The sequence below is a fragment of the Miniopterus natalensis genome, chromosome 5 (assembly GCF_054644295.1).
Source record: "Miniopterus natalensis isolate mMinNat1 chromosome 5, mMinNat1.hap1, whole genome shotgun sequence".
Classification (NCBI taxonomy): Eukaryota; Metazoa; Chordata; class Mammalia; order Chiroptera; family Miniopteridae; genus Miniopterus; species Miniopterus natalensis.
This window is the reverse complement of record NC_142085.1, coordinates 73,293,966-73,316,916: the sequence shown is the minus strand read 5'-3', so window position 1 is coordinate 73,316,916 and position 22,951 is coordinate 73,293,966. Positions and strand designations below refer to the sequence as shown.

Below are 22,951 nucleotides of genomic sequence, written 5' to 3'. Positions count from 1 at the left end.
GCATATAGATGATGTGTTATAGAATCATACACTTGAGACCTCTATAATTTTATTAACCAATATCACCTCAATTAATAAAAGAGGTTTGCATTTTAGCTGACTTCCTTTCTTCATCTCTACCCTCTAAAAATTGTGATAAGGAGAGTTTATTTTATAAAAGCAGTGGTTCAGGGAGAAAGGTAAGCACTGAAACTTGTATTTTAAACGCAGTGTAGTAGACCTGCACATCACATTTTATCTACTAGTTTTCTTTTTTGAATTAGAAACCGGTCAGTTTTAAAAAAAACTATACCCCATAGTCCCCACATATTTAAATACACATTAGAAAGATTCGAAATATTTTGAGAAGCTATAACTTAAATTTAAAGTTAGTTTTCATACAAAGAATAATTTTAGCACACAGCCAGGGAGATGGGCCTCAGTGGTATTCGTCTCTCAGTTGATAGGTAACTGATATGTTATTCCTTTGATTGTAAGTCATTACGGTAACTTGCCCAATCAACAGGCACTGCGGCATTTTACAAAGATGTAAGAATGAATGTAGTAACTCATATATTATTCACAATACCCAACAACCTTGAGATGTACTTTTTATCTCCAATATAAGTAAACTAAAGCTTAGAGAGAGTAAGTATAAGTCATACAGAGTCACAGAGCTCGTAAAGAGCAGAGTCTGAATTTAAACCCAGACTAGCCCAACTGGTGTTGCTCAGTGGTTGAGCACTGGCCCATGAACCAGGAGGTCATGGTTCGATTCCCTGTCAGGGCACATGCCTGGGTTGCAGGCTCCACCCCCAGTAGGGGCTGTGCAGGAGGCAACCAATTGATGTTTCTCTCCCCCTCTCCCTTCCTCTCTCTGAAATCAATAAAAACATTTTTTTTTTTAAAAAAGACTGGCTGTGTTCCAAAATGGATTTTTTTTTCAATAAAGCAATGTGGCAAGCCCCTTATCAGAAGTCCCTTCTGATGGCTAAGGTCCTTTCTGTTCTAATATTGTATAATTTCTAAAGAAACAAAAAGGTTCTTCACTGCATATATTTCTCTTCTTGGATTATCAGTCTCGCTAGTGGCAGGAGATACTTCACAATCTTCTCAGTGTCTCTCCTGTTCTCCAGATGTGCACATGTGGACACAAGCTTTACATATAGTAACTCAAAAGGACAACCTTTCTCTGACCAGTAATACTGTTTCAATTTATTTTACTACCAGAATCTCTGTGTAGAAAGCAGGATTAAAAAAATGACCAGGACAAATAAATGTTTTAGAGATGCTTGTGAAGTTGATGTTATATGAATGTGAGTATTTGTACACAAAACCTAAACTTACACTACTTTTTCATTAGTTTAGGTTTTTAGTTTCTAGTTACTGGGTTACATACTTGTTGGAAAAGTAAATATTTACTTCAGTTCTGTGTAATGCTGAGTTCCCTCTTGCCATTAGTTTATTTTAATAGTGGTAATATGACCCCTGAGTTTAACTCTGTCATCGACAATGCACTTTATCAGCCAGATGATCATTTAGCATACGATGCAACCGACATGCATCACTTCATTATGGAAGGCATATATAATAACAAACATTTGTATAGTGCGTTATTTAACAAGAGTTCATTGCAAGAATGAACTCATTTCACAGATGAAGAAAGAAGGCACAGAGAGATCAGTGACTTGTCCAAGGTCAAACTGCTAGTAAGTGGCAGAGTCAGCACCCGGAAAATACTTTGAAAGTGCATGACTATTACAACTTTCTTAACCCTGGGATGATGTGTTATGATCGATCAGAAATACGATATGTTTAGTATCAGAATACTAAACAGTCTTGAAGACTAGTAATGATGGGTAACAAATCTTTGGCTCCAGGAGGGCCAAGTGCATCATGTATATGAGAATTCAAAGTCTGAGCTGGAAAAGAGTGACTAAAGGAAACTCTAAGGAGCCCCTGTGAAAGGGATATTGTAGCACAGTGAGAAGAACACTGAGCTGAGAGATGGAAGCCAGTGGAATTTCATCTGTAAAACAGGGAGTTGGACTGGATGACTCGGCTGGGACGCTCTGTCCTTGCCCCAACAGATAACGTCCTCTGGCTCTGCCCTAGCAGGTGGCCGGCTGTCTTACTTCAGGTGCTCCCATCTAACTTCTGGTTGGTTCTGCCAACGAGGAGGCCCCTTGGCAGAGATGGGAGGCACAGAGGACGGAAAGTGAGGGGTTCTGCTTGGCTCTCTCCCTGTAAGGTCTCCGAAGGTCACGGCTCCTCTCAAGGACTCGTGCTCTCTGTGACCCCCTGCACGTGGCAGTGTCCTTCAGGCTGCACCACGAGCGCGCACGACTCCTGTGGCCCTCCCACCCCCGCTCACATCCGTGGTGTGACAAGTACCCTTGTAGGTGAGCTCTCCTCGGATTATCGCCATTCGAATGCTGCTGGAACCCTGACACACTGGGAGAGTCCTCCCCGCTGCCATCACGCACACGGCTATTTTGCGAACTACTGAACTTGGCTCTCTTGTTCTCTCTCCAAAGTCATGACTCTTGGCTGCTTCGAGTGCCATTCGGATGGTGTGCAAATTAACAGAAGAAAGAATTCTGAGCCCATTCCATTTTCTTAAAAGTATAATTAACCCCAAGTAAGAGAGAAGTCAGAAGTAAGAAAAACAAGGGAACAGCTTTATTTCACCACCAGGCAGTAAGTACACTGTCATATCCAAAGTTCAGTGCTAGTGATCTTGCACAAAACGTTGTTAAGGCAGCAACTGGCTACGGACCCCAGTCTCCCCGCCCCAGCTGCGAACACGGGTTCTGTGCGGCAGTCCTGAGACACACTTCAAAACCAGGGGGGATGCCGATCGAACAGGGAACATCTGAACTAAAGAACAGTCAGGTTCAACTCAGAACAAAACACAGGCCACTGACAACACAGATCTCCCAAAAAAGAAGTGCAATCCACGCTCTTGTGAACCAGAGTAACAACAACAAAAAACAGTAACACAAACAAATGCAAAAATCTCCCAAATAAGTTTTCCAATGTATTACAAAAGGAAAAAAAAAGTATACATATCAAAAATAAAAAAGTCTGAAATACTAGTGCATAGTCAATTACCTAACACCAAGTTCATCTTCTTTCTGTCAAAGCTCTACTGCCCCTCTCATTCTAGCAGCATGTCTACAGGCTAAGACCATAGCAGCAAGACACATTTTGTTTTTCATTTGGCATTTACAAAATTAAATTACTGAATAAAAATATAATTTGTTTTATAAAACTATTTCATACAGTAATAATTTTTAAAGCAAGCTAACAAAAAAAACTCATAAAATGGTTTTGTACAGTAAATGTACCTCCAACGTTATTAACCATAAATGAGCACTTACAACCTTATTAGTTATTCCCCGGTATTAAACCAACATTTATAGTAATGCATTGTGTTTAGTGATTGAGAAAAGTGAAATACTGGAGTACCATTTTTTCGCGTAAAATTTCAAAATCCTCATCGTGAAAAAATACTGGTCTTTTGGATCCCTCAAAATACAGATAAATCGCTTTATGTTTAAAAATATCTGCACTAAGATATTAACAACTGGCTACAATTCATTACCTAATAATTTAGGTAAGACTGTTATTTATTTTTTTAAAAATCCTTTTAGCTGGGTGAAATCCGATACGATTTCATCCGCCTAAAATGCACTCGGTGCTGCTCTTTCTCCACTGTTGTACCACAACAAAAATAGGTTCTCCCATTCATGAAAAGTTTCATGTAGAGGGACGATACATCCCAAGGCGGCGTGAAGTGTTCTGAACCATAATGCTTGTCCGGGAAAGTCTCACATGACCAGAGTCCGGGTTGAGAAGGCGTTCACGTATTTCCGAGCCTGACCCGAAGCTGTCATCTGATCTTCCATCTTCCCACAGGACGCGGTCTCCCAGGCCCCGCTACAAGGCTAGTGGGGCAAAAGAGGGAACAGCGAGGTCAGACAGGGACCACATGCTTCAGCCCACAAAGGGGGGCCCCACCCCAGCAGGGCCACAGAGGGGATTTCACCTCCAGGTGGCAAGTGGTGGACACCAGGGAGCCTTGGTCAGATAAAATCTTAACTCTCGGACACCCAGAAATCCAGCATTCTTAAGTGATATTAATGATCAGAAATTGTTTATCACCGAGAGGAAAAAAAATCCACCCCAATCAGTATATTAAGAGACAGCCACGTCTTCATACTTGAGTGCCTGTTGCCTATTAGGTGATTTTACAAAGACAAGAATGGGCTTTCCCAGATACCAAAGGTGAGCCCTGGGTATCTACTCGTTAAGCGAACTCGTGGGTTCTTGAATCCTCCAAAAGAAGCAGCTCCCGTAAATGCTAGAATTGATCAACAACCACTAAACATAGCATATGGTTTTCAATATCAATTAAATAACAAATAAGTTAGGAGTATCTGTTTACCAGGATAGCTTACTTTTTAAAGACACGCGGAAAGGTGGAAGATAGGACTAATATCTAACTGGCAGCATCCGGACCCAGGTCCAGTGTCTGGCAACCTCACACCCGATCTCATTTGCACAGCAAGACTACCCCATGAGGGAGGTTCTCTCCTCTGTCAGGGGGTGGGGGTGGGGGGTGGAGGAGGACCGGACACACGGACACTTGGAGAGGGGAGGTAACTTGCCCAAGGCTACTGCGAGGCTAAGCAGTGGCGTGGCTTTGAATCTAGGTCTGTCTTCCGCACAGCCCCAGCTCCTGCCTTCCCTCCATGTTGCTTCCAACTAAAATATGTATTCTCTGTGCCCTACTTTGTTCCCAAAAGCATGTAAGATGCTTATAAGATAAAGACAAGATAACAGGGTTTAAAAAGTGGACAAGGCAGGGTTACAGATAAATGTACGAAAAATTAATACAAAGATGGGTGAGATTTGTATACAAAAGATACTTCCAGTGGAGTACAATGCACCTGCTAAGTGTAAACCTCGGCCTTGGCCCTGAGCTCTCCAGCAGTCTATGCAAGGAGGGAAATAGAAACACAAGCAGATATCAGATTTGGTGTTTCTAAGCTCAAAACTAACCCAATGGTTTTTAAAAAGCACGGCTGTTCCTGGTGTAGACATCAAAGAGATTTTCTTTTCCATGGGACAAGAGAAGAATAAAAGAAAGACCTCTGCTCTCTGGAGCCTCGAGTGTCCTTTAGGAGACAAAATGAACACACAGGAAACAGGTGGAGTAGCAACAGGCAGTGTGAATGGAGTGTGGTGCCAGCCTTGGGAGGAGGGGATGGGACGCTGAGGAATCGCCAAGGCAGGGCTCTAGGGCAGCGATTTCCAACCCTTTCCGTCTCACGGCACGCTTAAGTGAATACTAAAACTCTGTGACACACCCAAAAATACTCTGCTGATCTGATTTTTAAAAAGGAATAATTTTGATTCATTCACACGGGACAGCTGTTGTTGTGTTGTTGTTTTTTTTAAATTTGACCATCTAAGGGAAAAGAGGTCAGTGCCCCTGACTAAGGAGTCGGGTACTGCAAGTTTTAAAAACTGCGGCACACTAGCGTGCCTGCCGAGGCACACCAGTTGAAAACCACTGTTCTAGGGAAGGGGCAAGAATAGGCAGGATTTAGACAGACAAGCGAGAGAGAGTGTAACCCAGCTGGAGAAGTAGCATGAAAGAGTCAGGAAGCTGAAATCTGTGCATTGTTTGTGGGAGGGCTCGGGAGAGAGGAAGAGATATAGTGGATTAAATAACAATTAACAAGTGCCTACTGTGTGCCTCCGGTGTTTCTAAGTGTTTTACATGTATCATCTCATTTAATTCTCACACAAAACACATGAAACACTGCACCTGTTTTACAGACCAAGCAATTTGAAAGGAAGAGGGAATTTAGGGAACATCCTCAAGGTCACCCAGCTAAGAAGTGATGCAGCGAGAATGTGAACCCAGGCCCTAGAGCGGGTAAGGAGCCGCTTCCATTAGAGTTCTCATCAGCGGACAACTGCGGGGTCCGGCCAGCGAGGCCTTGGACTGTGGAAAGAAGCGCTCAGGCGGGGTATCGAAGTCAGCAGACTTCAGCAAAGAGGGGTGGTCATTCTAATGAACGTGGTATTTGTATAGTGATGGGTTTCCGCACCTAGTGGCTGGAACAAAGTTTCAGCGGCGTAAGGTTTACAGCGCTATGTGTCTAACTTGTAGACTTTCACAGGACACAAACTGGGTTCCCCCGCTCCTGCCCAGTCTGCCATCCATCTCATCACCAACGTCAAGGCACCGGCCACGTTTCCATATGCTTACTCCGAAGGGTCCGAGGCCCCACCCGTAACCTGAACTACGACATAGCAAAGTGGATTATCACAATATTTTCCTGGAACTGGGTCACAATGACAGGACAAGGATGACAGGAGGCGTGGGGGCTGACATCTGTCACCGTGTCACTTCAGCGCTTTCCTAAACAGAAATCACCAGGGTAGTTATGGCATCCTCTGAAATAGTTCTGAATAACTGATGTTTCTCTAGGTTTGGACAAGTAGATCATTTCATACAAATTTCCAATTTTAGTTTAGTTGAGTGCTAAAATTTTTCAGTGTAGCAATGAAATACCAAGTTGACACAAGAAACCCAATTTTTAAAAAATCAAGCCCTGGCCCATGTGCCTGCGGTGGTTAGAGTGTCCACCCTCACACCAAAGGGTCTTGGGTTTGATTCCCGGTCAAGGGTATGTACTTGGGTTGCAGGTTCGATCCCCAGCCCTGGTCAGGGCACATGCAGGAGGCAACCAATCGATGTGTCTCTCTCACATTCAGGTTTCTCTCCTCTCTCCCTCTCTCCCTCCCTTCCACTCTCTCCAAAAATCAATGGAAAAGATATCCTCAGTTGAGGATTAACAACAACAAAAAGTTATCATCTGAAATCTTGAGCCTGTGTTTGTAGTCACTGCAGCAGTGCGACATATAATAACTACCATTCAGGAGCCAACAGTTAGATATGGTGGGTGTCCACCTACCAGGAAGCACTGCGCAGGGCCTGAGGTATGTGGATCTTAAAAAACAAGTGACTAAAGCAGCAGCAGAATGAAGTATCTTAATATACTAATATCCTAAATGTAAATCTAAAATTATAGGAAGATACACACACAAAACAAAAATACATATTTTGAAAGAATACATGCATGCAAACAAGTGGAGGGAAAGGGGGAATCAAAGTGAGAATGGAGGTGAAAGTGGGGAGCAGAGCAGAATGTTTCTGTTTTTCTCTGGTTAAGGCTTTTTCTACTTAATTGTGGTTCAATTAATATACAGTTAATTTCCTGAAGGTGAAAACTAAGTATCTAAAATACTATGTTGAGACAGTCTTCGGCTTGCTTTTACTATGCCTCTTGGTAAAAGTCAAGTTCTAATCTTTGGCAATACAGTACTTAAGTTAATTCTGAATTCTCAAAATCCATTCAGGAGTATCTGATAACCAAGTATTGTCCGTTTACTATACTTTCAACCTGAAATGTGACTGTTCTTGCTGGATCTCCCACACGGCTTTGTCACTTAATTCACATTTGGCTCTCCTCCGCGACCATATATTTAAAGCGAGGTCAATATAAGGAAGGTACCATATATTTTAAGTTAGGACTTTGAGAAAACTTTTCAGCCTGCTTCTCTTAAGTCAGAATGGGATTTACCAAGAAATAAATCAAATCGACTGAAATAGTCAAATTCCAGAAAGCAGAGCATTTCAGGGGCATATAAGCCCTGAAGCTCAGGGCCTAAGAAGGGCAAGTCGACTACCAGGGCACAGGAGCCACGGCGTATGAGAGCCACTGTGTGCAGAACAAAAGGCCAACAGGTAAGTGTGCGGGCACCTCCTTTTCTGCACCAGGAGAGCACAGAGCAAACACTCCCTACAGCGACGCGTGAAGCAAACTGGTCGGAGCAGGCACACGCCCACGGCCACAGCGCGAAAGGCCGAGCAAAAGGCCAGGCACTTGGCTAGAGAAGAAACGCTCGGGTCCAACAGCCCAGTGGCAGCTGCCTCCTCTGCGTTTCCTTCCCCCTCCCTACCTGGAAGCCCTGGGGCCCTGGGCCAGCTTTCCAAGGCAGACAGAATAGTTTTGACAAACAGGGATTAAGTGTCTTTGTGCTGGAAGAAGATTTTTTAACACTGTCCTGGAGATCTCTGTGCACCCTCCTTACCCGCTCTCCTTAAATTTTAGTTTCATTTACAATAAAGAATTGATAAGAATTTCAGATTTGTGCACATGAATGCTTGTTAAATTACTAACCCAGGGTACTATTGCAGACATGTCACTCTCCCCAGATTCATTTCAACGTAAATAATCCCACCGCACATCCTGCTCCCGCCTGCAGTCACCTTGCTTATCCTGTAATCTGCCTTTACCTGCCCCTGGGCAGAAGTGAACTGTAAATAGACTGTCAGAGCCTTCACTGGGATATCCTGCTAAAGCACTTTAAATAAATACTCAGAGCCTTTGTAGAAAACAGAAGAAATAAAAGGAGACAAGACCATGTCCGCAGGTGGTTTTCTGTCAGATTATCTTCACATTTTTCATTCAGAGAATGAATAGTTTTTTCATCATGCTGAACAACAACTACTATTATCATTACATTCATATGGCAACTTCGCACAATAGCTGCTGATGTCAAAAGTCTTGGCAGGATGCGTGCCCTGCAATTCGCAGGCCTACTAAGAAATTTGCATAAATCCTAAAAGACGATTTTGTAAAACCAAAGCAATTTGTGAGATGGTATTAGGCTTTTCTTTTCTTGCTTTGTTTTTAAAAAAATAATCAGCAGATATGAATGATGCCCCAGAGTCTAAGAATAAGAATGATCTGATTAATCTATTTAACCCATCTGAAAAAATACTTTCGACTAAAATTCTAAAAGTCAGAATTCCTTCCCAAAGGGGCATCTTTTAAAAATGTATCAGCTATAAGAGATAACATAGAAATCTTCAATTGTATCTTGAAAGTCAGAGATGGACCTGAGATGAACTGTCTGTCACTAAGGTAAGGTTAATGGTCACCAAACTTTCCTCACACATAAATGCCACGCTATGCATAAATGCACAAAACAGTTAAATGTCCCTAACTTTAGGGTTGTTAACTATTCATAGAAAAAAGCCCTAAAAGTTAGGGGATAGAAGGCCCAGGCAGTGAAGGGAGCTGCCCAATCCACCAGTGCCTCCACTTCCCACCCAAGCCTCAGTTAACAATTGCTAATATATGCAGCAACTTTGCCTAAATTTGGAGGTTGTCCTAGATAACTCTAAGGGTCTCTTCACCTTACATGTCTATAGGCTTTCCAACAGTTTATATGGAATAGCCTAGGGTGTGACAAATTTGTGGAAGAATAGCTCTTTCCTCATGGCATACTGGTTCCAGACTATTAAAATTAAGACAAGTGCCAAGTTGCTCTAAAATAAGTCTACCTTTGCTGGCCCAAGGAAGATTTAATATCATAGTGTTTACCAGACCAAGCCAGACAAAAAGTCCACATCTCGTAATATCTGGGGCAGGGCACACTGAATTAGAGAGCTTGACATACCTTCCCACTCATTTAGCTGCTCCCAGATCAACCCCAAAACTGTACCCAGCAAACTTGCTTAATTTATTTATTTCTTAGAATTTTTATTGAATTTACTAGGATGACATTGGTTAATAAAATTATATAGGTTTCAGGTGTACAATTCTACAACACATCGTCTGTATGTTGCGTTGTGTGTTCACCACCCCAAGCCAAGTCTCCTTCCATCACCATTTATCCCCCCTGCATCCTCTTCTACACACCCCCACCTGCAAAACTTACTTATTTTAAAACATATATTAAAAGGAGATTGCTGGAATACTACTGACAGCTATGTAAATTCTTGTCAAGACAAGTGGAAAAAAGCGACCCAAAGGGAGAGCCAAATGAATATACACGTATCCAGGGGGGCAGGCCACCAAGAGCAAAGTGTACTGAAAAATGCCCGGAAAGCTCCATGCCACAGGTAGACAGTTTCTATATATGTTGACACGCCAACACAAGTAGCAGACAAAATAGACAAAACCAGTAAATCAGTTGTTTCATTTCCATAACACCAGAGACCTGACTAGCTTTATTTCAGGAATCAGTTGAATCAGCTATCTCTTTTGGTGACCCACTGACACAGTTCTGCAAGAGTGGAACAGGGAATGAGACAGAGTATGCTAGAGGAAATAATACACCACAGTGCAAGCAGACTGGCCACTGGTGAGGCCTCCTTGCTGTGTTTCTAAGGACAGGGCTGCACACAGCCTTGGCCTAATAATAGACACCACCAATGTACACTGGCAAGTGGGCTGCCATTTCGAAAGCGTTATCATATGCATCTGAACTTCAGAGCAGCCTTGTATGATGAGTGAAGGGTATATTAATGGTCTTAATTTGGACAAGAACATTTTGATCTGAAGAGGTTAATGAATTAAAGAAATGCATACAATTAAAAAATGATGGCATCTAGACTAGAACTCAGGTTCCTGTTGCCTGCATGCTAACTTATTACACTCCTCAGCAATGCCGGTCATGCAAAAAGGTTTTGCCCTATTTAAAAAAAATCGTAAGTAATTCATATAAAAATAAGGGCAATCCAAAACAGGTGGAGCTGAAAAAATGAGTTTCAATCACTTGCAATAATATTTTAAGATTCTTTGATGCTGTGCAAATGTGTTTCAGTAATAATGGCTTGAGAAATTGACTTAAACCCACTTTTTTAAAAAAGTAAGGCCATGACAAGGCAAGTCAGGAAATTAAAATTTAAGGCTGTCATTCTGTGGTTACCAAAAAGAGGAAAATGAGTGAGTAAAAAGCGTATGAACACATCTTTTACACTTGGGTTTTAAATAGGAATAAAAGGAAATTATAATTTAAGAGAAGAAGACAGAAGTTCAGAAGGCTTATAACTTAAGTACAGTTTCAGATCTACTAATAAAAATGTCGATCTTAAGAAATGTTTGGCAGCAAAATGTATTTATTTCAAAATGTAAAGCAAATTGAGGAAAACAGGCACCTCTTTTCTCCTTGTTGAGGGGGCAGCTCGTGTGTGCACTCACGCGTGTGCGTGTGTGTGTGTGTGCGTGTGCACGCGTGCATGCCTGCCGCGGGCTCTCTCCATAGCTTTTGAACAGCATGAGCTTTCTAGGCTGAGTATTTATTTCCTCACTGTGATCATTTTTGAGCTTCCAGACTCCACCCTCAACCCCCACGCAACGGGGGGAAAATGGAACAATGGTCCAATGTGAAAACCTCACATATTCTGAGCTACATAAAAGACACAAATATTAAACGTCTCAACATTCCTATTATGAGTCCCTGTCTGCTTTTACAATTTAAATTTAAAGCACCTTAAAAAAACAAACAAGAAACCCAACAATCATAAGATTATGTGGCTGCCACAAATTACTTTTGGAAAAAAATTCAGCATAAATAATTTAAAAAACAAACATAACATTGTTACCCATTGTTTACAAATACAGTTATATTTGTGCACAATGGCTACCAATCGCCTCTATTTAAGCTTTATTGCTTACGCAGTAGGGGATATATGGAAAGTTCTAATTTATTAAAATGTATTGCTTCTCAGTGACGACTCACGTAACTAACCATATTTAGCACCCTGACTTTGGTCTCCACATACATTTCCCACTAAAATGGTAAGAGCACCTCGGGGAAATGGCTGGTTTCCAGGAAGAGAGGAAGGAAATGTGGCTATTATATTAAAGCCATTTGAATGAAATAAAATTGAAAATGCTGCTCCTCCATAGCACTAGCCCCATATGTCAGCAGCATGTGGAACATCTCCACCACGGCGCGGGTTCCACTGGACAGCGTGGGTCTAACTATTAAGAGAGATTTAAGAGACTCAAAAACCAAATGCCATGTGTGAAACTGTTTCAATTTTGATCAAACAAATAATGAAAAGGCTCTTTTCTGGATTAATGGAGAAAAATTTAAATATAGGCTAAGAATGAGAATATCGAGGAAGTACTGTCAATAATAATGTGTGGTAACAATATTACGGTATATATGAAATGGCCTTACTTTTAGAGATACATAATAATAAAATGTTGTATTGTCCAGAATTTTAGAATGCTTCATAAAAAATAGATGAAGTGAGTATGGTAAAATGTAAATAGTTAAATCTAAACCACAGAATATTTTCTATACTTCTATGTATGTTTTGAGATTTATCATAATGAAATGTTAAACTTGTAGCTTCTTGTAGTTCTAATCTTAAATATCAAATGTAGTTTGCACACATTTCTGTATAAGCATGTGCATTTATATGTATGTGAAAAGCTGAACCATAAAGGCCCATTTTCTAATATTTATCATGAAAGTTTGAAACATTTTAGAAATCACAAATTTCTGTGGTATCAGAAACTAGAACTCCATGTCACAAAACAAAGGAGATGTTTGGTGTGTAGCATTCATTCATTTAATGAATAGTTCTTAAATGAATTAGTTATCTATTATAACAGGTTATTAAAATATATTTGAGCTGTGTAAGTCAATAAACCATATAGTGCAGATAGAAGCACTGACTCTAAAATTAACTTTCGGGTCTCAGTTATTCAGTTTAGTAGAACTGACAAATATCACCTTCACCATGAGATGTACACAGCAGTCTTAATTTCAGTACACGCATGTTAGAATCTGTAGAGTGCCAAATAGGACTCATTAACATGCTAGAAATGTAGATTAATAAAACAGAGCTACTACTTAATTTTGAGTTTCAAAGGTAAGTAATGTTTTCCTGAAATAAAATATATGTTGATAATACAGTTCCATAATGATTTTTTAAGAAATGCAATAGCATTAAAAACTTTAATGTAAAAATTGGGACAATCCATATTTTATAAATACAGCTGACCTTTTAACAATGTGGGGGTTAGGAGTACCAACCCCTGCACAGTCGAAAATCAGTGTATAATTTTTGACTCCTCCAAAACTCAGTCGTCCCTTGGTATCCATGGAGAATCGGTTCCAGGACCCCCATGGATACCAAGATCCACGGATGCTCAAGTCCTTTATATAAAATGGTGTAGGCCAATGCATTCGGTTAGCCTTTTGTACTAGCAGATTCAACCAATTGAAGATTGAAAATACTGTTTTTGATCCAAGGTTGGCTGAATCTGTGGGTGTGAAACCCGAGGATACAAAGAGCCTACTATTATACATTTATTGAAAAAAAAATCTGAGTTTAAGTCGACCTGAGCAGCTCAAACCCATATTGCTCAAGCGTCAACTGTACTGACAACTTGCCAATTTTATACAACATATATTTTCTATCAGTTCCATGTTCAGCTCAATGGTTTTGGCTAAGCACTATTTGCTTATGCCAAACACTTTTAGGATTCCATTTTAGGAAAATAACCAAGGGTTTTCACCTTAATCATGATAACTACTTAAGTAATGATAACTGTCCCCAAATATATTTACCTGTTTGCTCTTTGAAACTTAGAATATCCTTTTTATATACTGATGTAAATGTAGGTTGAGTCCCAGGCTAAGTTACAAAATATATATAAAACTTAATCTAATATATGAATCACACTTAGTCAAATTCTATGCTTTGGAAACCAGTGGCCAAGTCATTTAGGAAGGGAGAGGGAAAGAGAAAAACAGAGCAGGCACTTTCTGGAGCCAGGATGAGCACTAGGTGAAGTTTTGAAGTAGCTCCTTTTACCCTGACATCCTTGTAACTTGCCTTCTGTGTGTCCCGGTGGAGTCTGTCCCCTTTGTGATCTCCCAGTTCTTTGTGATACTCTGAGTCCTCTGCACATGGGGCCTACCCAGGCCTGACTGACTCAGGAACCACTTAGATGCCCCACAAGTACCAACTCTGCCTATCCACACTCAGGTCAACAGTCACTTTTCACCAAAGCAGTTGGATCAGATAGAAGCCCCAGGAATCAATCTGATTGAATTAAGCATCAAAATGTGCCTACAGCCCTTCCAGCTGCATTATTTGCATTACATTATTTGTATCACTTAAAAAATAATGCTAAATATCACAAATCCTTAAAAGGGGGAAGTTTTAAGATACAATTTGGAGAGACGCCTACAGCAAAGATGGGAAAGCCCTTTACAGAAAGGGCAAGCTCTCAAAGCACACACCCTATTCCAGTGCACTTAACTCACAGCACACACATGACTGTCCCCTTCTGAATCCAGGTTCTTTTTATGCCGCAGGGTTTGTGAAGTTCCCCTCGGTGTAGCTCAGGGAGATGAGGGGAAGGCTCTGCAGGGGGCTGGGTATTGGGCTACTTAATGTTGGGAAATGCGTTAAATAATTTAGGGAAGTAAATCTGTATTCTTATTTACATTTGGCGCAGGATTAATTTGGAATTTGTTGTATTTCATTAAGATAGGCTGACTTCAGAGTTATAAGAGAAATCTCTTTTGATATGAAAACCCAGCAGCAGGTGGTCAGCACCAGGTTAGCCACATGACATTGACACTTGACTTTCTTATTCTGATAGTCAAATATATTGTAATTATTTTCTAGCTAGCTCATTTCAAACTTCATTTAAAATCTAAACAGTGCCTTGAGTTTTGATGGATTAGTGATGGAGCATACAAAATTTTGGAACAAAAAGTAAACTATACCAATGAACTTTTATAGAATATTTAAAAGCAGGAGATACTGACATGTGTGTAATATATGATCTTCATCTCAGACATGGTAAGAAATATTTCAGCTCATCATGCATGGGGAACCTGCTCTAATAAAAATGTCCAGTGTGTCTCATATGAGTCGCAACAAGAAATGTAAGGAGTTTTTTTAGACATCAGGAGTTATTTAAAAGTACAACTCCTTTATGTCTAACATTTCTTTAAAAAAACAAAGATGACAATTTTTCAGTGAGTGACTTTGTTTTTTCAGTGAAAGCTGAATTGGAGACAAGATCAAAGGATTGATTATCGATCAATGGACAGGTTGACTCACCATCCAAGTGGACAATACTTAAGTAGCTCATGGGGGTCCTGTGCACACCCCATAGAAAGGAGTCCTGATTGGGGGTTGGATGGTCCGTTTCAACTGTTGCCAGTTGCACCCAGCCCTGGGGCAGGCGGGGAGGGACAGGCTTCGCCCAGCCTTCACCCCTAGGGAACGATTTTTAAGATATCAACGTTGAATAGTAATTACCTGCAAGGGACTCGCCAGGGACCTGCTTTTAGGTACAGTAAATGCTTTGAGAACATTGTCTTCATCTTCTGATACTGGCGTCATTAAAACGGAACTTGTAAGAATATTCTAAAGGGAAAGAGAATAATTTGAAATTCCAATGAGGTTGGATAAGATGAAAGCCAACACAATTCTGACACTACAGTGAGTAGATTGTATGAGGTGATACACATTAGTGGGGAAAAAATGCAGGTACCTGCCAGAAATTCTCCTCTCGATGAGCTAAAAGGAGAACTCAACTATGTACTAATCCTAATCCCACTGCGGCCAACACCAATAAGAAAAAAAGCGCCCAGCCTGGCGTGGCTCAGCGGTTGAGCGTCGACCTAGGATCCAGGTGATCAGGGTTTGATTCCCGGTCAGGGCACATGCCCGGGTTGTGGGCTCGATCAATGACTCTCTCATCATTGATGTTTCTATCTCTCTCTCTCCCTCTCCTTTTCTCTCTCTGAAATCAATAAAGATATTAAAAAAAAGAAGAAAAAAAAAGAAAAAAAGCTAAGCATGACATGAGCACTCAGAAAATATCTGCTAAATGAATTATTAAATACATGCTTTTAAAAATGAAAGCTTTACTAATCTCTAGTGAGAAAACTACTTATATCTTGGTACAAAAATATTTTAGAGCCACAAATCAGTGGCAGGATAGCATAATGGCTGAAAGTATGCAATTTAAAACTAGACTTTGAGTTCTAACCCAGAATCCCACTTATTAGCTCTGTGATCTTGAGCAAGTGACCAAGCCTCCCTGTGCTTCAGTTTCTCTGCTGGTATCATGGAAATGATGTTACCAACCTTGTAAGGCTGCTGAGGAAAATGAGTTAATGTATCTAAAGCTCTTAGAATAGTACTTACCACTTAGTACACATTGAATAAATACTAGCAATTGTTTCTAGCTTTGATTCATCATAAAGGAAAATGACTTACAAATTACAAGGTTTAAAAATGGTGGTAACCACATGCTAAGAAGAAATGAGCCATCAAGCCATGAAAAGACTTGAAAGAAACAAAAGTACATACTATTAAGTGAAAGAAGGCTACACACGGTATGATTTCCAACTATATGACATTCGGGAAAAGGCAAAACCATGGAGAAAGTAAAAAGATCAGTTGGCTGCCAAGGAGAAAGAAGGAATAAATAGGTGGGGCCCGGAGAAATTTTAGGGCAGTGAAACTACTCTGTATGATACTGTACTGGTGGACACATGTCATAAATTTATCCACACCCATAAAATTTACAACACCAAGAGTGAGCCCTCATATAAACTATGGACTTTGGGTGATAACTGTAACAAATATGCCACTCCAAAGGGGATGTCGACAGTGAGGAGGGCCGTAGGTGTGTGGGCTTTCTGCTCAGCTTTGCTGTGAACCCCAAACTACTCTAAAAAAATAAAGTCTATTAAAAAATGGCGGTAGCCAAAACAATCCAATATAGGGCACAATAAAGGGCTAAGCAACCATGGTTAGCACTATGCTCCATGTTACATAGAACCAACCAGGTGTCAACTTAACAAGGAAACATTACATTTAGAAGAAAAATAAATAAAATAAAATGTAAAAATTAACATTCTGTTTTCATGGAAAACACCTATATTCATACAGTAGGTTTTTTAAGTGGCGAGGACTCTCAAATCCTAAGAAAACAAATAATGACAAAATATGCAATAGAACAATCAATTTCCAATACATAGACAATATCTCAACTTTATATTCAACATTAATAGTCGTGAGAAAACAGTCATGCAAGAGAATATTTCGGTGATGCACCAAGGGGTGCAGAAACCACAGTAGCCCATGTGCCACACAGACAATTCTGTGTGGCACCCACATCGCATCACATGGGCGTGTACTTACCGGCACATCTGCCACGGGCGATGCCTGTGTGAACAGCTGAGTGTTCAGGCCCTCCCCTTCCCAGTGGCTGGAGCAGAAGAAGTTTCCTGCTTTATCAGTTGGAGATTCCACCTAAAAGCAAGCAGGAGCTTTATTCTTTCTAGAACCACGACTTCCCATGAAACATTTACACTCAAGTAAATTTCTGTAAGATGAATCGGGTCTAAGGAGCTCATGTATCACACGGTAACTATAGTTGATGGCACTGCGTTGTACAACTGAAATCTGCCAAGAGGGTAGAACTTGAATGTTCTCACCAAAAAAAAAGGCAAATACGTGAGGTGGTGGATGTGTTTATTAACTCAATGGGGGAGAATCCTTTCACGATGTATACATATATCAAATCGTTGTACCCTTTAAATATTTTACAATTTTGTCAATTATATCTTAATTAGGCCTCGGGGGGGGGGGGGGAGTCAATGTCTGGCCAGTCTCCTAAACACTTACTCCTGTATGAAAATAAATTCAAGGGGTACTGCATCTAACCTGTTAGAGACATTTCTTGCCGCCAAGCTAAAACCTTGATCCTTGCAAGTTAGATTCCCTTTCCTTCTTTCTTCCCTTTCTCTTATACTATGAATTAAAGATACTATTATTTTAATTTTAATTCTCCATGACATCTGAAAATTAAATATCTAGGTATCAAGCATCTGTCCATCTGCGCAGCAGCGATGAAGGTAAGGAAAAAGCTGCTCCCCTTTCTTTCCCGGGTCCTCTCCAGCATGTTTTCTGTCCCAACACGAAGGAGAGAGAAGCGGCTCGGCTCCCACGTGCCGGCAGCCTGGCAGCAGCTCTGAACTGCATCTCGTACGAAGCCCTCGCAGGAAAGGTGGTGCTGTCCCACAGTGCTGCCAGACACCCACGCTGCCCACAGGCCCAAGCGGAGCAGGGTTCGCTGCCTGTCCTCTCAGAGGATCGCGGGTTTACCTCTTGTTTGATCTTCTTCAGCAAAGGTGGGCCACTTTCTTGAAACTCAGTAACCATTCCAGGTTCGTCAGATTCCTGCTTGATGACATCCTGCAGGTCTTCTACTAGGTGAGACGGTGTCTGAGGCTGAAGGGAAGAGGGGGCATGTTCGCATCAGAGGAACATTTCTGGCTGAACTAATAAACCAACAAAACCCAAGGACACTGCGAGCACTTACTAGCATCTTCAGGGGACCATACTTAATTTCTTGAGCTGCAAGTGCGTGTTTAAACGGTGTAGGGGTTCTTGGAGAGCTTTCTAGGATTGACCTTTTGATAGCTGGAGTTCTGAAACTTTAAAAAGGAAACAGGTGTTGGTTCAATACACAGGAACATGTGTCCCTTACACTGCTCTCCCTATTACATTTAATATTTTTCTGCTGAATAAAATAGACTCTGTTATTGACATGGAATTAGGTATGCTGATTAATCATATATGTATTATTGAGAAAAAGATATCATGTACATCACATATTTTCACATTTCAAAATATTATAGCCCCTAAGACTAAGAGCATTCAAATATTTTTCATCTTTTTTTATTTCTTTTTTTTTTTTAATATCTCTTTATTGATTTCAGAGAGAGGAAAGGAGAGGGAGAGAAAGATAGAAACATCAATGATGAGAGAATCATTGATCGAGCCCGCAACCCGGGCATGAGCCCTGACCGGGAATCGAACCCCGATCGCTTGGATCCTAGGTTGATGCTCAACCGCTGAGCCACGCCCGGCTGGGCTTCATCTTTTTTTAATTGTTCTAAGGACACAGGTACAGCCCTGGGTCTCTATAATGATCACAGGCATTGTGAAGATGTGATGTCATTTACAAATCAATTTTACCTATTCATTAAAACAGGGCCCACAATAGAAAACATGCTAATCTTTTAAACTGTACTTACAGTACTTGGAAAGAATAAGATTAAAGGTTTATTATAATTCATATTGATGTTCTCTGCCACTTCCTTGAATTGGCTAAGGCTTATTGAATATAAATGACTGCCTAGTCAGTCCTAAGCTTCTAATCATATATTACTGGGGATGTCAGAAGAGGTCCTATCTATAGATAAATTTCAAAAGGAAAAAATAAGATTAAAAAAAAATGAACTGAAAAGAACCATACCCATTCTTATTCTGAAGTTTATAATCAAAGAGAAATGGAAGCTGAAAATCTTACTTTCAGTTAAGGGAAAAAAAGGCCTGATTGAACCAATAAGAAAAACTGAATGGAAAAGTTATCTGAAAACCACCTCTGTGTACATGAGGGAATGTGAAGTGAATGACGAGAGCGGATTTAGTTTATTCTCCCACCTTCTACCTGCAGGTGGTTGTGACAGGCCCTGGACAGACATAGTCCATGTGGAATATACATGATTCTATACATACCAGTGGACTGGTAAAGTGACACACATACAAATGGATTGCACCTTTGGAGACTGCATCCTATTAATTAACTACAAGTAAATAAGATGAATAATTTTATTCTTGAACCAAGAACTTACATAGTATTTTCCTTTTGAGCTTTCACAGTCTGGTCTCTATGAAATGGTGTTGTAACAGTCAATTTGTGACCACTGAGAGGGGTGGAAGTTAAAGAAGGCATTTCCAAGTCTAAGTTTTCATGGTTACTGGAAGTGTTTAAGAACTAAATATGGGAAGAAAAAAAAAAGTTACTTAAACAGTCATTCTTTATTCAGCCAAATTTAAAAATCACACTGTGATCACAAGCAAATATGTTTTACTGACCCACCATATAAAATAATAAAGATATTAACAACATGTAGTGTTGGACAGGGTATTGTTTTATTTTAACTGAGCACCAAGATTTGGAGTGTGATTTCCAAGAAATAAAATCTAGGGTTAATGCTGGAAAACTTGCAAAATCCTAAGAAAATATTCTCAATAAATGACACTTGCCATTAAAGAAATGAGATGCACTCTTCATGAAGGTTAAAAGTGGTAGAGTGATTTTGGGGAAAGTAATGATTGTTTTTCTTTTATACTCTGTTTTCTCTCATTAATCATCTATGAGGCATTATTATAGAAGGTTTACATTAGGTAGAAAATTTTTGAATAATGAGCCGTCTCCCTCAGAACATTAATGTTCTAGGAAAAAAATAGGTGTTTTCTCAAACAGTTCCAAAGTAAAACAAGTTTGGAAAACACACATATCATAATCTCCTCCTGGAAATTCATAGTGCACGTCAGAGTATTAAAAGCTCTGAGAGGTGCTGCAATAAAGAAATCAATTTTTGACTTAGCTTGAGTCAGTGTTTCCTAAATTTATATACTTATATATGTAGATGTTTACAGCTATTAAAAGCTTGCAGAATGAATATCATCCAGAACACAATTTGGGAAATACAAGCAAAAAGCAAGATAATTGTTTTGGTGAGCGCATCACATTTGTTCATACTTAAAGGTGTTCTTAACACAAACGCAAGAGACATAATTGGAAAAATGTTTTAAAGTGCCAAATTACCTATCAACTTCATTTTAATAATTAAGAAACACAAGTTTCTGATAAGAATGATAATTTCCATGCCTTTCAAAAATAGTATATGAAGAATATTAATTGGCAGAAAACTGTGCTAATAAAATACTGTGGCACAACTCAGAACAGCCAATGTTGAGAAACTGAAATTACAACATAAATTGTTTTCCTTAAGCATTTGTTCCTCATCGTTTCCCCAAACTTTTCCACTTAAGGATGCAGCGGGACCTTTAACATTTCCAGTTGCAGCCCAAGCATAGTTTGCTTCCCTCCTCCCCCGGGTCAGTGAATCACATAACAAGTGAACAGACAGGCAGAAAATCTGTTAAAGTTTTTAAAGGGAGGGCAAGGGAGGGAGGAGAGAAAGAGAGAGAAATGTTAAACTCTAGTGTTGAAGGAAATAAAAGCACATCCCATGCAACGAACATCTTTCATATCACCCGAAAGAGAGAATTACGACAAAAATCATCCGCCGGCCTACAGGCGGCCTGAACCTCGGGAGGCAGCATAGCTGAGCAACAGCTAGATTCGACGACGGAACGAAATCAGTGGGGCAACAGTAATTAGTCATTTGTTCCAAAGGATTAGTTTCTAGATTATTAAGGCTCAATTTTCTGTTGAAAATTAGTGACAGCTGTGCAGAAACCGTGCTCTACCTGCGAGGGGGAGAAGGACAGGCTTTTGGCAGGGGACCGACTGGGAGTTGAACTGCTGACGTCAGCAACTACGAAGGCCCTAGAGTCGCCAGTGGCTAAGGGGCTGGCCTGGCGCCGCTTTGTTCGAAGGATGACCAGCGGAACTGTGCTTTGCCTCGCAGGCGGGACGGGCTTGCGCGGGCCAAGCGAACCCTCACTCAGCTTGCCTTTGCTAGGCTCTCTCGCGGGTCTATTCCCATTGCCCTCTCTCTGCTGGAGCTGTAGGGCTTTGCCTGCGTGCTGCTGGCTAGGTGAAAATGCTGCTTCTTCAAAGAGTTCAAAACTGCTGAGGTCACACCATGGTGAAGAATCCTGAAACAATGTGGGAGGCGCAGAGCTCTGAGACAGTGTGTGCATGATGTGAGCCATCACCTGAAACAGCACTGAGAAAGAGATGCTGAATGCAAAGAAAACACCTGCCTGGCCCCCTTGTTTGATTTCTTCAGCAACAGCTTCAGGGTTAACAACTGCTCTGATCCGCTGCAGGGTCGGTCTGCATGCTGCCTCACGGCGGGTGCCACGTGAGTGATGCAGGGACCTCGGGGACTCTAGCATTTGCATGCAATCCAAAGCAAAAAGACACCCTTTCTAGATGCCCATTTGGCAGTGTTCATCCCCTATCTGATGGGTGTGCAATGAAGGCTTTCTGAACAACTGGGAAACAAGGGAAATCAATTGAGCGTCTGCTTTTGAGGGGCTGAACTCAAGTCTGTTTCACTGTAGGTGGTTTGTCTCAGTGAACCAATTGGTACTGGTGATCAATAATCCGTGTTCTGTGGAGAAAGCCATGCACCACCAATAAACTTATTACCACTTCAAATATATTGAAGTATTGCTTTAAGCTCTGAGCAAACATAATTCTTAATGTGCTATCCAAAAGCAAAGCACGAGTCTAGAGAAACACAAAGAAGGGAACAAATTAAAGATAAAAAAATAACTCAAAGATCATTCCCATAACCCAAGCTCTACTTACAGGTCATTAACTTCACTATTTTAAAGAAATATGCATTTTGAAGGAAATGTGTGAAAAGCTACCTTTTATCTGGGTAGCCTATTAAGTCAGATCTTTGAAAAAAACCTACACACAAAGACTAAAATCATACTTTTACTTTTACATTAATATATGCTAATAACACGGTAGTTGCTATAGAAAATGGCAATGATTTGAGAAACGGGTTTCCTCATTCCCCTTCCAAAAACATTAACATGCCTGAACAATTCTACTTACAGAATCTATAAATTGGAGTGTTTCTGCAAATTCTAAGAGGTTCTTAACATTATCCAGAATGGCTCCTTGGTGGACGATCATGCACCTTGCAGGAGAGGCACTTTCTTCAGGTAAGGAGCCAGGATCCACAGGCAGAGATGGAGTGGAGTGGTGCTCTTCCAAACAGGAAACAGGTGCACTGTCTCCATGAGGTCTGGTGTGGTCGGCAATGGTGGTGCTGTGCCACCCGGGGTAGCTGCATGTGTGGTTCTGTGTCTAAGGAGGGGGGTGGGGGAGTAAAGAAAGAGCGGGGAGAAGAAAGGGAGAAGGAACTTAGCAATGAGGTTGCACAAGGTATCAGATGCTGTTGGAGGAAAGATAAAAGTAGTTGCATCATCCAGAACTTGCGCCTATAAAACAGTTGTCAAGATGTTTCCTTTTATCAATGCAAGACCCTGCTTTTTAATGGTGGTACAGTCTGTCATCTACGATTACCTTAATTGTCA

General features: G+C 40.7%; 1 protein-coding gene across 1 annotated transcript in view; it reads right to left on the bottom strand.

Moving 5' to 3' along the window:
* Nucleotides 1-2,639: 2,639 nt before the first annotated feature.
* The window catches only part of MYB (MYB proto-oncogene, transcription factor), a 31,577-nt gene continuing 11,265 nt past the window's right edge, over nt 2,640-22,951 (bottom strand). The window contains exons 9-16 of the mRNA XM_087817771.1: nt 22,467-22,721; nt 21,200-21,550; nt 19,552-19,694; nt 18,234-18,348; nt 18,017-18,142; nt 17,051-17,161; nt 15,155-15,262; nt 2,640-3,929 (exon numbers count right to left, since the gene is read on the bottom strand). Of these exons, the coding sequence (XP_087673897.1) occupies nt 3,813-3,929; nt 15,155-15,262; nt 17,051-17,161; nt 18,017-18,142; nt 18,234-18,348; nt 19,552-19,694; nt 21,200-21,550; nt 22,467-22,721 (1,326 nt within the window). The 3' untranslated portion in view covers nt 2,640-3,812. The remainder of the gene's footprint in view (nt 3,930-15,154; nt 15,263-17,050; nt 17,162-18,016; nt 18,143-18,233; nt 18,349-19,551; nt 19,695-21,199; nt 21,551-22,466; nt 22,722-22,951) is intronic.